Genomic DNA, 14,732 nt, shown 5'->3' with positions numbered 1-14,732 from the left:
CCCCGAGGGTGTCCCCATTGTCCTCAAAGGTGTCCCCGGTGTCCCCGAGGGTGTCCCCCGAGGGTGTCCCCATTGTCCTTGAGGGTGTCCCCAGTGTCCCCGGGGGTGTCCCCGAGGGTGTCCTCATTGTCCCCGGGGGCGTCCCCGGGGGTGTCCCCAGTGTCCCCGAGGGTGTCCCCCAGTGTCCACGGGGGTGTCCCTGAGGGTGTCCCCAGTGTCCCCGGGGGTGTCCCCATTGTCCCTGGCGGTGTCCCCGGGGGGGGGGGGGGGGGGGGGGGGGGGGTGGGGGGGGGGGTGGGTGGTGTGGTGGTGTCCCCATTGTCCCCGAGGGTGTCCCCGAGGGTGTCCCCATTGTCCCCGGGGGTGTCCCTGTGGGTGTCCCCATTGTCCCCAGGGGTGTCCCTGAGGGTGTCCCCATTGTCCCCAAGGGTGTCCCCAGTGTCCCCGAGGGTGTCCCCGGGTGTGTCCCCATTGTCCCCGAGGGTGTCCCCATTGTCCCCAGGGGTGTCCCCCATTGTCCCCGAGGGTGTCCCCATTGTCCTTGAGGGTGTCATCGAGGGTGTCCCCAGTGTCCTCGGGGGTGTCCTCGGGGGTGTCCCCGGGGGTGTCCCCGGGGGTGTCCCCGGGGGTGTCCCCATTGTCCCCGGGGGTGTCCCAGGTACCTCTGGAGCAGCAGCTGCACCAGGCGCAGGTGGCCGCAGGTGGCCGCAGCGTGCAGCGGGGTCCAGAGCTCGGCGTCGCGGGCGTTGGCGTCGGCGCCAGAGTCCAGGAGGAGCCGGGCCAGGGGCAGGGAATCGTCAATGCAGCTCTGGGGATGGGATGGGAATGGTGGGAATGGGAATGGTGGGAATGGGATTGGGAATGGTGGGAATGGTGCAGGAGGAGCCGGGCCAGGGGCAGGGAATCGTTGATGCAGCTCTGGGGATGGGATGGGAATGGGATAATGGGATGGGGATGGGAATGGGAATGGTGGGAATGGGATGGGAATGGGATTGGGAATGGGATTGGTAATGGGAATGATGTGGGAACCATGGGAATGATGGGAAGGGGAATGGGATTGGGAGTTATGGGAATGGTGGGAATGATGGGATTGGGAATGGTGGGAATGATGGGATTGGGAATGGTGGGAATGATGGGATTGGGAATGGAATGCGAATGGGATTGGGAATGGTGGGAATGGTCCAGGAGCAGCTGGACCAAGGGGCAGGGAATCGTGAATGCGGCTCTGGGAATGGAATGGGAATGATGGGAATGGAATGGGAATGGTGGGAATGGTGCAGGAGGAGCCGGGCCAGGGGCAGGTAATCGTCGATGCAGCTCTGGGGATGGAATGGGAATGGGATGGAATGGGATTGGGATGATGGGAATGGTGGGATTGGGAATGGGATGGGATTGGGAATGGTGGGAATGGGAATGGGAATGGTGGGAATGGTCCAGGAGGAGACGGGCCAGGGGCAGGGAATCATCGATGCAGCTCTGGGGATGGTGGGAATGGGATGGGAATGGGATGGGAATGGAAAGGGAATGGTGGGAAGGGGAATGGGATGGGAATGGTGGGAATGGGAATGGGAATGGGATGGGAATGGGAAGGGGAATGGTGGGAATGGTCCAGGAGCAGCTGGACCAGGGGGCAGGGAATCGTGAATGCGGCTCTGGGAATGATGGGAATGGAATGGGAATGGGATGGGAATGGGATTGGGAATGGTGGGAATGGGAATGGTGGGAATGGGAATGGAATGGGAATGATGGGAATGGGAATGGGAATGGTGGGAATGATGGGATTGGTAATGGTGGGAATGATGGGAATGGGATTGGGAATTATGGGAATGATGGGAATGGGAATGGAATGATGGGAATGGTGGGATTTGGAATGGTGGGAATGATGGGATTGGGAATGGGATTGGGAATTATGGGAATGATGGGAATGGGAATGGAATGATGGGAATGCTGGGAATGGTGGGAATGGGATTGGGAATGGTGGGATTGGGATTGGGAATGGTGGGATTGGGAACGGTGGGAATGGTGCAGGAGGAGCCGGGCCAGGGGCAGGGAATCGTTGATGCAGCTCTGGGGATGGAATGGGAATGGGATGGGAATGGTGGGAATGGGATTGGGAATGGGATTGGGAATGGGATTGGTAATGGGAATGATGGGATTGGGATTGGGAATGGAAATGGTGGGAATGGGATTGGAAATGATGGGAATGATGGCAATGGGAATGATGGGAATGGGATTGGGAATGGGATGGGAATGGTGGGAATGGTGGAAATGGGATGGGAATGGGATTGGGAATGGTGGGAATGATGGGATGGGGAATGATGGGATTGGGATTGGGAATGGTGGGAATGCATGGGGAATGGTGGGAAAGATGGGATTGGGATTGGGAATGGTGGGAATGGTCCAGGAGCAGCTGGACCAGGGGCAGGGAATCGTGGATGCAGCTCTGGGAATGGAATGGGAATGGGAATGGGATTGGGAATGGTGGGATTGGTAATGGGAATGGTGGGAATGGGAATGGGAATGGGATGGGAATGGTGGGAATGATGGGAATGGGAATAATGGGAATGATGGGATTGGGAATGGGATTGGGAATGATGGGAATGGAAAGGGAATGGTGGGATTGGGAATTATGGGAATGATGGGATTGGGATTGGGAATGGTGGGAATGGAATGGGAATGGTGGGAATGGTCCAGGAGCAGCCGGACCAGGGGCAGGGAATCGTCGATGCAGCTCTGGGGATGGAATGGGAATGGGAATGGGATTGGGGATAATGGGATTGGGAATGGTGGGAATGGTGGGAATGGGAATGGTGGGATTGCAATGGGACTGGGAATGGGAATAATGGGATTGGGATTGGGAATAATGGGATTGGGATTAATGGAATTGGCAATAATGGGATTGGGAATAATGGGATTGGGAATGATGGGATTGGGAACGGGGTGCGAGGTCAATGGGATGGGAAGGATTGGAAAAGGGGACGCCGGGATTTGGGATCAGCGGGATTTGGGACACCGGGATTTGGGATCAGCGGGATTTGGGATCAGCAGGATTTGGGATCAGCGGGATTTGGGATCAGCGGGGGGAGAGGGGAAGGGAAGGACCTGGAGCGGGGATGGAAAGGATTTGGGGTTCCCGGGATAAGGAAGGATTTGGGATCACCGGAAACGGGGGACGCGTGGGAAAAACAGGGATTTGGGAAATCAGGGATCGGGATCGGCAATTAACGGGATGGGAATGGCCTGGATTTGGGAATGATGGGATCTGGGATGGGAAGGGCCTGGATTTGGGAATGATGGGGTTTGGGATGGGAAGGGCCTGGATTTGGGAATGATGGGATCTGGGATGGGAAGGGCCTGGATTTGGGAATGATGGGGTTTGGGATGGGAAGGGCCTGGATTTGGGATCACCAAGATTTGGGATCACCGGGATTTGGGATGGGATGGGAAGGGCCTGGATTTGGGATCATTGGGATCTGGGATCAATGGATGGAGCTGGGATGGGAGAGGCCTGGATTTGGGATCACTGGGATTTGGGATGGGAATGACCTGGATTTGGGATCACTGGGATTTGGGATGACCAATTAACAGGATGGGAAAGACTTGGATTTGGGATGGGAAAGGCCTGGATTTGGGATCACTGGGATCTGGGATCAGCAGTTAATGGGATGGGATGGGAATGCCCTGGATTTGGGATCACTGGGATCTGGGATTTGGGATCACTGGGATTTGGGATCACTGGATGGATCTGGGATGGAAAACACCTGGATTTGGGATCACCGGGATCATTGGGATTTGGGATCAGCAGGATTTGGGGTCAATGGATCAATGGATGGAGCTGGGATGGGAATGGGCTGGATTTGGGATCATTGGGATTTGGGATGGGAAGGGCCTGGATTTGGGATCACTGGGATTTGGGATCAATGGATGGATCTGTGATGGGAAGGGCCTGGATTTGGGATCAGTGGGACCTGGGATCACCAGGATTTGGGATGGGATGGGAAGGACCTGGATTTGGGATCATTGGGATTTGGGATGGGAAAGGTCTGGATTTGGGATCAGCGGGATTTGGGATCAATGGATGGATCTGGGATGGGAGACGCCTGGATTTGGGATCACTGAGATTTGGGATGGGAAGGGCCTGGATTTGGGATCACCGGGATTTGGGATCATCAGGGTCTGGGATCAATGGATGGAGCTGGGATGGGAATGGCCTGGATTTGGGATCACTGGGATCTGGGATTTGGGATCAGCAGGATTTGGGATCAATGGATGGATCTGGGATGGGAGACGCCTGGATTTGGGATCAATGGGATCTGGGATTTGGGATCAGCGGGATTTGGGATCAGTGGATGGAGCTGGGGTGGGAAGGGCCTGGATTTGGGATCACTGGGATTTGGGATCACTGGGATTTGGGATCAATGGGATCTGGGATTTGGGATCAGCGGGATTTGGGATCAATGGATGGATCTGGGATGGAAAACACCTGGATTTGGGATCACTGAGATTTGGGATGGGAAGGGCCTGGATTTGGGATCACTGGGACCTGGGATCATCAGGGTCTGGGATGAATGGATGGAGCTGGGATGGGAGAGGCCTGAATCTGGGATCACTGGGATCTGGGATCACCGGGATCTGGGATCAATGGATGGAGCTGGGGTGGGAAGGGCCTGGATTTGGGATCACTGGGATTTGGGATAGGAAAGGTCTGGATTTGGGATCAGCGGGATTTGGGATCAATGGATGGATCTGGGATGGAAAACACCTGGATTTGGGATCAATGGCATTTGGGATCATCAGGGTCTGGGATCACTGGGATCTGGGATCAATGGATGGAGCTGGGATGGGAATGACCTGGATTTGGGATCACTGGGACCTGGGATCACCAGGATTTGGGATGGGATGGGAAGGGCCTGGATTTGGGATCACTGGGATTTGGGATGGGAAAGGTCTGGATTTGGGATCAGCGGGATTTGGGATCAATGGATGGATCTGGGATGGGATGGGAAGGGCCTGGATTTGGGAATGATGGGATTTGGGATGGGAAAGGTCTGGATTTGGGATCAGCGGGATTTGGGATCAATGGATGGATCTGGGATGGAAAACACCTGGATTTGGGATCACTGAGATTTGGGATGGGAAGGGCCTGGATTTGGGATCACCGGGATCTGGGATCACCAGGATTTGGGATGGGATGGGAAGGGCCTGGATTTGGGATCATTGGGATTTGGGATAGGAAAGGTCTGGATTTGGGATCAGCGGGATTTGGGATCAATGGATGGATCTGGGATGGAAAACACCTGGATTTGGGATCAATGGCATTTGGGATCATCAGGGTCTGGGATCACTGGGATCTGGGATCAATGGATGGAGCTGGGATGGGAATGACCTGGATTTGGGATCACTGGGACCTGGGATCACCAGGATTTGGGATGGGATGGGAAGGGCCTGGATTTGGGATCACTGGGATTTGGGATGGGAAAGGTCTGGATTTGGGATCAGCGGGATTTGGGATCAATGGATGGATCTGGGATGGGATGGGAAGGGCCTGGATTTGGGAATGATGGGATTTGGGATGGGAAAGGTCTGGATTTGGGATCAGCGGGATTTGGGATCAATGGATGGATCTGGGATGGAAAACACCTGGATTTGGGATCACTGAGATTTGGGATGGGAAGGGCCTGGATTTGGGATCACCGGGATCTGGGATCACCAGGATTTGGGATGGGATGGGAAGGGCCTGGATTTGGGATCATTGGGATTTGGGATAGGAAAGGTCTGGATTTGGGATCAGCGGGATTTGGGATCAATGGATGGATCTGGGATGGAAAACACCTGGATTTGGGATCAATGGCATTTGGGATCATCAGGGTCTGGGATCACTGGGATCTGGGATCAATGGATGGAGCTGGGATGGGAATGACCTGGATTTGGGATCACTGGGATTTGGGATCAATGGATAGAACTGGGATGGGAAGGGCCTGGATGTGGGAATGATGGGATCTGGGATCACTGGGATTTGGGATGGGATAGGAATGGCCTGGATTTGGGAATGGTGGGATTTGGGATGGGAAGGGCCTGGATTTGGGGTCAATGGATGGAGCTGGGATGGGAGAGGCCTGGATTTGGGATCACTGGGATTTGGGATCATCAGGGTCTGGGATGAATGGATGGAGCTGGGATGGGAGACACCTGGATTTGGGATCACCGGGATCATTGGGATTTGGGATCAGCAGGATTTGGGATCAATGGATGGAGCTGGGATGGGAGAGGCCTGGATTTGGGATCACTGGGATTTGGGATGGGAAGGGCCTGGATTTGGGATCACTGGGATCTGGGATCAATGGATGGATCTGGGATGGGAAGGGCCTGGATTTGGGAATGATGGGATCTGGGATGGAAATGGCCTGGATTTGGGATGACTGGGATCTGGGATCAGCGGTTAATGGGATGGGATGGGATGGGATGGGATGGGATGGGATGGGATGGGATGGGAAGGGCCTGGATTTGGGATCACCGGGATTTGGGATCAATAGATGGATCTGGGATGGGAGACACCTGGATCTGGGATCACTGGGATGTGGAATTTGGGATCACCGGGATCTGGGATTTGGGATCACTGGGATTTGGGATCAATGGATGGAGCTGGGATGGGAAGGGCCTGGATTTGGGATGACTGGGATCATTGGGATTTGGGATCATCGGGATCTGGGATTTGGGATCACCGGGATCTGGGATCAATGGATGGATCTGGGATGGGAGAGCCCCAATCCGGGATACCAGGATCAGCTCAGGGGTCGGGAAGGACCCAGATCCTCCCGTGGGATCCCGGGAAGGACCCGGCCCCGGAGCTCCGGGAATCCCGGGAATCCTGGGAATGTTTCCGGGAATGTTTCCGGGATGTTTCCGGGGATGTTTCCGGGAAGTTTCCGGGATGTACCTGGTGCAGCGCCGTCAGCCCGTCCTCGTTGCACAGGTCGGGGCTGATCCCGCTCTCCAGGAACTGCTGGACTGCGGGGGAACGGAATGCCGGGAATGCCGGGAATGCCGGGAATGCCGGGAACGCCGGCGCCACCGGGAACCCCGACGGAAGCACAGAGGAGGATCCCAAGGGCGATTCCGAGGAATCCAACGGAACCGCCAAGGATCCCAAGGGCAATTCCAAGGATCCCAGTGGCAATTCCAAGGATCCCAAGGGAGATTCCAAGGAATCCAATGGAACCATCAACTATCCCAAACACATTCCCAAGGATCCCAATGGAACCATGACCATTCCAATGGCAAATTCCAAGGAATCCAACGGCAAATTCCAAGGAATCCAATGGAACAACCAAGGATCCCAATGGCAATTCCAAGGAATCCCAATGGTGATTCCAAGGAATCCAATGGAACCACCAAGGAATCCAATGGATCTGCTGAGTATCCCAAGGACATTCCAAAGGATTCCAATGGAACCATGACCATCCCAACGGCAATTCCAAGGATTCCAGTGGCAAATTCCAAGGATTCCAACGGCGATTCCAAGGAATCCGACGGCAAATTCCAAGGAATCCGATGGAACAACCAAGGATCCCAGTGGAACCGTGACCGTGCACACGGAATCCAAGGATTCCGACGGCGATTCCAAGGATCCTCAACGCTAACTCCAAGCATTCCAAAGGCGATTCCAAGGGTTCCGACGGCAATTCCAAGGAATCCAATGGAACCACCAAGGATCCCAATGGATCTGCTGAGTATCCCAAGGACATTCCCAAGGATCCCAATGGAACCATGACCATCCCAATGGCAAATTCCAAGGATCCCAACAGCAAATTCCAAGGAATCCAACAGCAATTCCAAGGATCTGATGGCAAATTCCAAGGAATCCAATGGAACAACCAAGGATCCCAATGGCAATTCCAAGGAATCCCAATGGTGATTCCAACGAATCCGATGGCAAATTCCAAGGAATCCAATGGAACCACCAAGGATCCCAATGGATCTGCTGAGTATCCCAAAGACATTCCCAAGGATCCCAATGGAACCATGACCATCCCAATGGCAAATTCCAAGGATCCCAAGGGTGATTCCAAGGAATCCAATGGAACAACCAAGGAATCCAATGGAACAACCAAGGATCCCAATGGAACCGTGACCATGCACACGGAATCCAAGGAATCTGATGGCAAATTCCAAAGAATCCGATGGCGATTCCAAGGAATCCAATGGAACCACCAAGGATTCCAATGGATCTGCTGAATATCCCAAAGACATTCCCAAGGATCCCAATAGAACCATGAGCATCCCAATGGCAAATTCCAAGGATTCCGACGTCAATTCCAAGGAATCCCAATGGCAAATTCCAAGGAATCCGATGGAGCCACCAAGGATCCCAATGGATCTGCTGAGTATCCCAAAGACATTCCCAAGGATCCCAGTGGAACCATGGCAATCCCAATGTCGATTCCAAGGATTCCGACGTCAATTCCAAGGATTCCAATGGTAAATTCCAAGGATTCCAATGGCAAATTCCAAGGAATCCGATGGAACCACCAAGGATCCCAATGGAACCGTGACCGTGCACACGGAATCCAAGGATTCCGACGGCGATTCCAAGGATCCTCAATGCTGACTCCAAGCATTCCAAAGGCAATTCCAAGGGTTCCATTGGAACCAGCAAATATCCCAAGGACGTTCCCAAGGATCCCAATGGAACCACGAGCATCCCAATGGCAATTCCAAGGATTCCAACGGCAAATTCCAAGGATTCCAATGGAACCACCAAGGATCCCAATGGATCTGCTGAGTATCCCAAGGACATTCCTAAGGATCCCAATGGAACCATGACCATCCCAACGGCTTTTCCAAGGATTCCAACGGCAATTCCAAGGAATCCAATGGAACAACCAAGGATCCCAATGGAGCCACCAAAGCTCCCAAAGACATTCCCGAGGATCCCAAAGGAGCCGTGACCATCCCAACAACCCCTCCAAGGATCCCAGTGCCAATTCCAAGGATCCCAATGGCAATTCCAAATATTTCAAAGGCAATTCCAAGGATCCCAAAGGAACTGTGACCACTCCCAACAACTTCTCCAAGGATCCCAATGGCAATTCCAAGGATCCCAAAGGAACCACACGAATCCCAACAACCCCTCCACGGATCCCGATGGCAATTCCAAAGATTCCAAAGGCAATTCCAAGGATCCAAAAGGAACCGTGACCACCCCAACAACCCCTCCAAGGATTCCAAAGCCAATTCCAGATATTCCAATGGCAATTCCAAGGATTCCGAGGGCTCTTCCAAGGATCCCAAAGGAACCACACGAATCCCAACAACCCCTCCAAGGATCCCAAAGGCAATTCCAAGGATCCCAATGGCGCTTCCAAGGATCCCAAAGGAACTGTGACCAATCCCAGCAACCCCTCCAAGGATCCCAGTGCCAATTCCAGGGGTTCCCAATGGCAATTCCAAGGATCCCGATGGCAATTCCAAGGATTCCAAAGACATTCCTGAGGATCCCAAAGGGACCGTGATCACCCCAACAACTCTTCCATGAATCCCGGTGGCAATCCCAAATATTCCAATGGCAATTCCAAGGATCCCAGTGCCAATTCCAAGGATCCCACGGGAACCACACCAATCCCAACAACGCCTCCAAAGATCCCGGTGCCAATTCCAAGGATCTCAATGGCAATTCCAAGGATTCTGATGGCGCTTCCAAGGATCCCAAAGGAACCACACCAATCCCAGCAACCCTCCCAAGCATTCCAGTGGCAATTCCAAGGATCCCAGTGGCAATTCCAAGCATCCCAATGGCGATTCCCAGCATCCCAGTGCCAATTCCAAGGATCCCAGTGGCAATTCCAAGCATCCCAATGGCGATTCCCAGCATCCCAGTGGCAATTCCAAGGATCCCAGTGGCAATTCCAAATATTCCAAAACCAATTCCAAAGATCCCAAAGGAACCACACCAACCCCAACAACCCCTCCAAGGATCCCAATGGCAATTCCCAGCATCCCAGTGGCAATTCCAAGGATCCCAATGGAATCACAACCACCCCCACAACCCCTCCAAGGATCCCAGTGGCAATTCCAATGATCCCAGTGGCAATTCCAAGGAATTCCAAGGATCCCAATGGAACCCCAACCACCCCAACAATGCCTCCAAGGATCCCAATGGCAATCCCAAATATTCCAATGGCAATTCCAAGGATCCCAAAGGAACCACAACCACCCCAACAACCCCTCCAATGATCCCGATGACAATTCCAAGCATCCCAGTGCCAATTCCAATGATCCCGGTGCCAATTCCAGGGATCCCAAAGGAACCGTGACCATCCCAACAGCCCCTCCAAGGATCCTGATGGAAATTCCAAAGATTCCGAGGGCGCTTCCAAGGATCCCACTGGCAATTCCAAGGATTCCGGTGGCAATTCCAAGGATGTCAACGGAGCCATGACCACCCCAACAGCCCCTCCAAGGATCCCAAAGGCAATTCCAAGGATCCCGATGGCAATTCCAAATATTCCAAAACCAATTCCAAGGATCCCAATGGAACCATGACCATCCCAAAAACCCCACCCAAGGATGCCAGTGGCAATTCCAAGGATCCTGGTGGCAATTCCAAGGATCCTGGTGGCAATTCCAAGGATCCAAAGGCAATTCCAAGGATCCCAAAGCAAATTCCAAGGATCCCACGGGAACCACGCCAATCCCAACAACCCCTCCAGGGATCCCGGTGCCAATTCCAAGGATCTCAATGGCAATTCCAAGGATTCTGAGGGCGCTTCCAAGAATCCCAAAGGAACCACACCAATCCCAGCAACCCCTCCAAGGATCCCAATGGAAATCCCAAGGATTCCAATGGCAATTCCAATGATCCCAGTGCCAATTCCAAGGATTCCAAAGGAACCGTGATCGATCCCAACAACCCCTCCAAGGATCCCAATGGAAATCCTAAATATTCCAAAGGCAATTCCAAGGATCCCAAAGGAACCACGCCCACCCCACCAACCCCTCCAATGATCCCGGTGCCAATTCCAAGGATCCCGGTGCCAATTCAAATGATCCCAGCACCAATTCCAAGGATCCCAGTGGCAATTCCAAGGATCCCAGTGGCAATTCCAAGGATCCCAAAGGAACCGTGACCAATCCCAACAACCCTTCCAAGGATCCCAATGGAATCACAACCACCCCAACAACCCCTGCACGGATCCCAGTGCCAATTCCAGATATTCCAAAGGCAATTCCAAGGATCCCAGAGGAACTGTGACCAATCCCAGCAACCCCTCCAAGCATCCCAATGGCAATTCCAAGGATCCCGGTGCCAATTCCAAGGATCCCAATGGAACCACAACCACCCCAAGAACCCCTCCAAGGATCCCAGTGCCAATTCCAAGAATCCCAATGGAACTGTGACCAATCCCAACAACCCTTCCAGGGATCCTGGTGCCAATTCCAAGGATCCTGATGGCAATTCCAGGGATCCCAGTGGCAATTCCAAGGATTCCGATGGCAATTCCAAGCATCCCAAAGGAACCACGCCAATCCCAAAAACCCCTCCAAGGATCCCAATGGAAATCCCAAGGATCCCGGTGCCAATTCCAATGATCCCGGTGCCAATTCCAAGCATCCCAAAGGAACCGTGACCATCCCAACAACCCCCCCAATGATCCCAATGGCAAATTCCAAACATCCCAAAGAAACCACAACCACCCCAACAACCCCTCCAAGGATTCCAAAGCCAATTCCAGATATTCCAATGGCAATTCCAAGGATCCCAGTGCCAATTCCGAGCATCCCAGTGCCAATTCCAAGGATCCCAGTGCCAATTCCAAGGATCCCAGTGCCAATTCCAAGGATCCCAAACGAACCACACCAATCCCAACAACCCCTCCAAGGATCCCGATGGAAATCCCAAATATTCCAAAACCAATTCCAAGGATCCCAATGGAACCACACCAATCCCAACAACTCCTCCAGGGATCCCGGTGCCAATTCCAAGGATCTCAATGGCAATTCCAAGGATTCTGAGGGCGCTTCCAAGGATCCCAAAGGAACCACACCAATCCCAGCAACCCTCCCAAGCATTCCAGTGGCAATTCCAACGATCCCAGTGGCAATTCCAAGGATCCCAGTGGCGATTCCAAATATTCCAAAACCAATTCCAAAGATCCCAAAGGAACCACACCAACCCCAACAACCCCTCCAAGGATCCCAATGGCAACTCCAAATATTCCAAAGCCAATTCCAAGCATCCCAGTGCCAATTCCAAGGATCCCAAAGGAACCACACCAATCCCAACAACCCCTCCCAAGGATCCCAATGGCAACTCCAAATATTCCAAAGCCAATTCCAAGGATCCCAAAGGAACCGTGACCGACCCCAACAACCCCTCCAAGGATTCCAAAGCCAATTCCAGATATTCCAATGGCAATTCCAAGGATCCCAGTGCCAATTCCAAGCATCCCAAAGGCAATTCCCAGCATCCCAGTGGCAATTCCAAGGATCCCAATGGAATCACAACCACCCCCACAACCCCTCCAAGGATCCCAGTGGCAATTCCAAGGATCCCAGTGGCAATTCCAAGGATCCCAGTGGCAATTCCAAGGATCCCAGTGGCAATTCCAAATATTCCAAAGCCAATTCCAAGGATCCCAAAGGAACCATGACCAATCCCAACAACCCCTCCAAGGATCCCGGTGCCAATTCCAAGGATCCCGATGGTGCTTCCAAGGATCCCAAAGGAACTGTGACCATCCCAAAAACCCCTCCAAGGATCCCAGTGCCAATTCCAAGCATCCCAATGCCAATTCCAAGCATCCCAGTGCCAATTCCAATGATCCCGGTGCCAATTCCAAGCATCCCAAAGGAACCACGCCCACCCCACCAACCCCTCCAATGATCCCACCAGATCCCCCCCATCCCCTCCCCTCCCAATCCCCCCAATCCCAACCACCCCCCACGGAATTCCCGCTTTTTCCCCACCTTCCTCGGCGTCGTGCCGCGCCGCCGCCTCCAGCAGCCGCACGCTGGCCGGGAACGTCACCCTCTTCTTCCTCCTCCTCCTCCTCCTCTTCCTCTCCCCTCCCGTTCCATCATCATCATCATCATCATCATCATCATCATCGCCGGGCACGGCCGGGCCGTCCCTCTGGGCCTGCGCCCACCGTTTGAGCTGCTGGGCCCGGCGCCTCCGGGCGTGCCGCAGCCTCTCGGGGGTGCCGAGCCGCGCCACCGCCGCCATCTCGGCCAGCAGCTCCCGGTGCTCCGCCATGGCCGCCCCGGATTCACCGGGAAAAGCTCGGCAATGAGGCCCGGAAGAGGCAGCATGGGCGTCGGGTTTATCCCGGCGAGCGGCAAAGATTGGGAAGCATCTCCAAAATTTCCCGAATTTCCCGAAGTTTTTGGGGTTTGATGGCGAATTGTCCCGGTTTTCCGGCGTTCCGCGGCGGCCGGAGGATCCGAAAGGTTCGGGGAGATTCCACGGGGTGAATCCTAAGGAGAGGGAAAAGCAAAAGAGGGAGAGGGAAAAATCCCAACCCACGGAGACAAATCCCGGCCCGGAGCCGGCGCTGCCGGTTGGGCCGGTTCGCCTAAGGCGGGGTTGGCCTGGAATTCAAATGGAATTCCTAAAAAAACCTGGAATTTTTTGGGTTTGGTTCGCCTAAGGCGGGGTTGGCCTGGAATTCAAATGGAATTCCTAAAAAAAACCTGGAATTTTTTGGGTTTCCTAAGCCGGGATTGGCCTCAAATCCAACCAGAATTCCTAAAAAAATTTGGAATTTTTAAATTTTTTTTGGTTTGGTTTTCCTAAGTTGGGATTGGCCTCAAATCCCACCAGAATTCCTAAAAAAATTTGGAATTTTTAAATTTTTTTGGTTTTGGTTTGCCTAAGTTGGGATTGGCCTCAATTCCACCCAGAATTCCTAAAAAAATTTGGAATTTTTGAATTTTTTGGTTTTTCTAAATTGGGATTGACCTCAAATCCACCCAGAATTCCTAAAAAAAATTGAAATTTTAAATTATTTTTTGTTTTGGTTTTCCTAAACTGGGATTGGCCTCAAATCTAAACAGAATTCCAAAGAAAAATTGGAATTGTTTGGGTTTGGTTTGCCTGGGTTGGGATTGGCCTCAAATCTAAACAGAATTCCTAAAAAAAAATTGGAATTTTTTGGTTTGGTTTTCCTAAGTTGGGATTGGCCTCAAATCCACCCAGAATTCCTAAAAAAATTTGGAATTTTTGAATTTTTTGGTTTTCCTAAGATGGGATTGGCCTCGAATCCAACCAAAATTCCTAAAAAAATTTGGAATTTTTGGATTTTTGGTTTTGGTTTTCCTAAATTGGGATTGGCCTCAAATCCACAAAAAATTCCTAAAAAAATTGGGAATTTTTTGGAATTTTTTGGATTTTTTTGGAATTTTTTGGAATTTTTTGGTTTGGTTTTCCTAAGCCAGAATTGGCATCAAATCCACCCAGAATTCCTAAAAAAATTTGGAATTTTTTGGAATTTTTTGGAATTTTTTGGTTTTGGTTTTCCTAAGTTGGGATTGGCCTCGAATCCAACCAAAATTCCTAAAAAAATTTGGAATTTTTTGGAATTTTTTGGTTTTGGTTTTCCTAAATTGGGATTGGCCTCAAATCCACCCAGAATTCCTAAAAAAATTTGGAATTTTTGAATTTTTTTGAATTTTTTTGAATTTTTTGGTTTTTCTAAATTGGGATTGACCTAAAATCCAAACAGAATTCCTAA

At 52.3% G+C, this 14,732-nt stretch overlaps 1 protein-coding gene across 3 annotated transcripts in view; it reads right to left on the bottom strand.

Moving 5' to 3' along the window:
* PPP1R16A (protein phosphatase 1 regulatory subunit 16A) overlaps window positions 1-14,732 on the bottom strand; it is a 38,614-nt gene that overhangs the window by 17,543 nt on the left and 6,339 nt on the right. For 2 of the 3 annotated variants that reach the window (XM_071419134.1, XM_071419133.1), the window contains exons 2-4: window positions 12,967-13,476; window positions 6,938-7,008; window positions 816-2,827 (exon numbers count right to left, since the gene is read on the bottom strand). In XM_071419134.1, coding sequence (XP_071275235.1) covers window positions 1,463-2,827; window positions 6,938-7,008; window positions 12,967-13,255 — 1,725 coding nt within the window. In that variant the 5' untranslated portion in view covers window positions 13,256-13,476 and the 3' untranslated portion in view covers window positions 816-1,462. The other variant, XM_071419135.1, reaches the window with a different exon arrangement.

The sequence above is a fragment of the Agelaius tricolor genome, unplaced genomic scaffold (genome assembly GCF_023055355.1).
Source record: "Agelaius tricolor isolate 1412-34295 unplaced genomic scaffold, bAgeTri1.0.p SCAF_100, whole genome shotgun sequence".
NCBI classification, from domain to species: Eukaryota; Metazoa; Chordata; class Aves; order Passeriformes; family Icteridae; genus Agelaius; species Agelaius tricolor.
The sequence above is the reverse complement of the archived record's forward strand: the minus strand, read 5'-3'. Positions and strand labels throughout refer to the sequence as shown.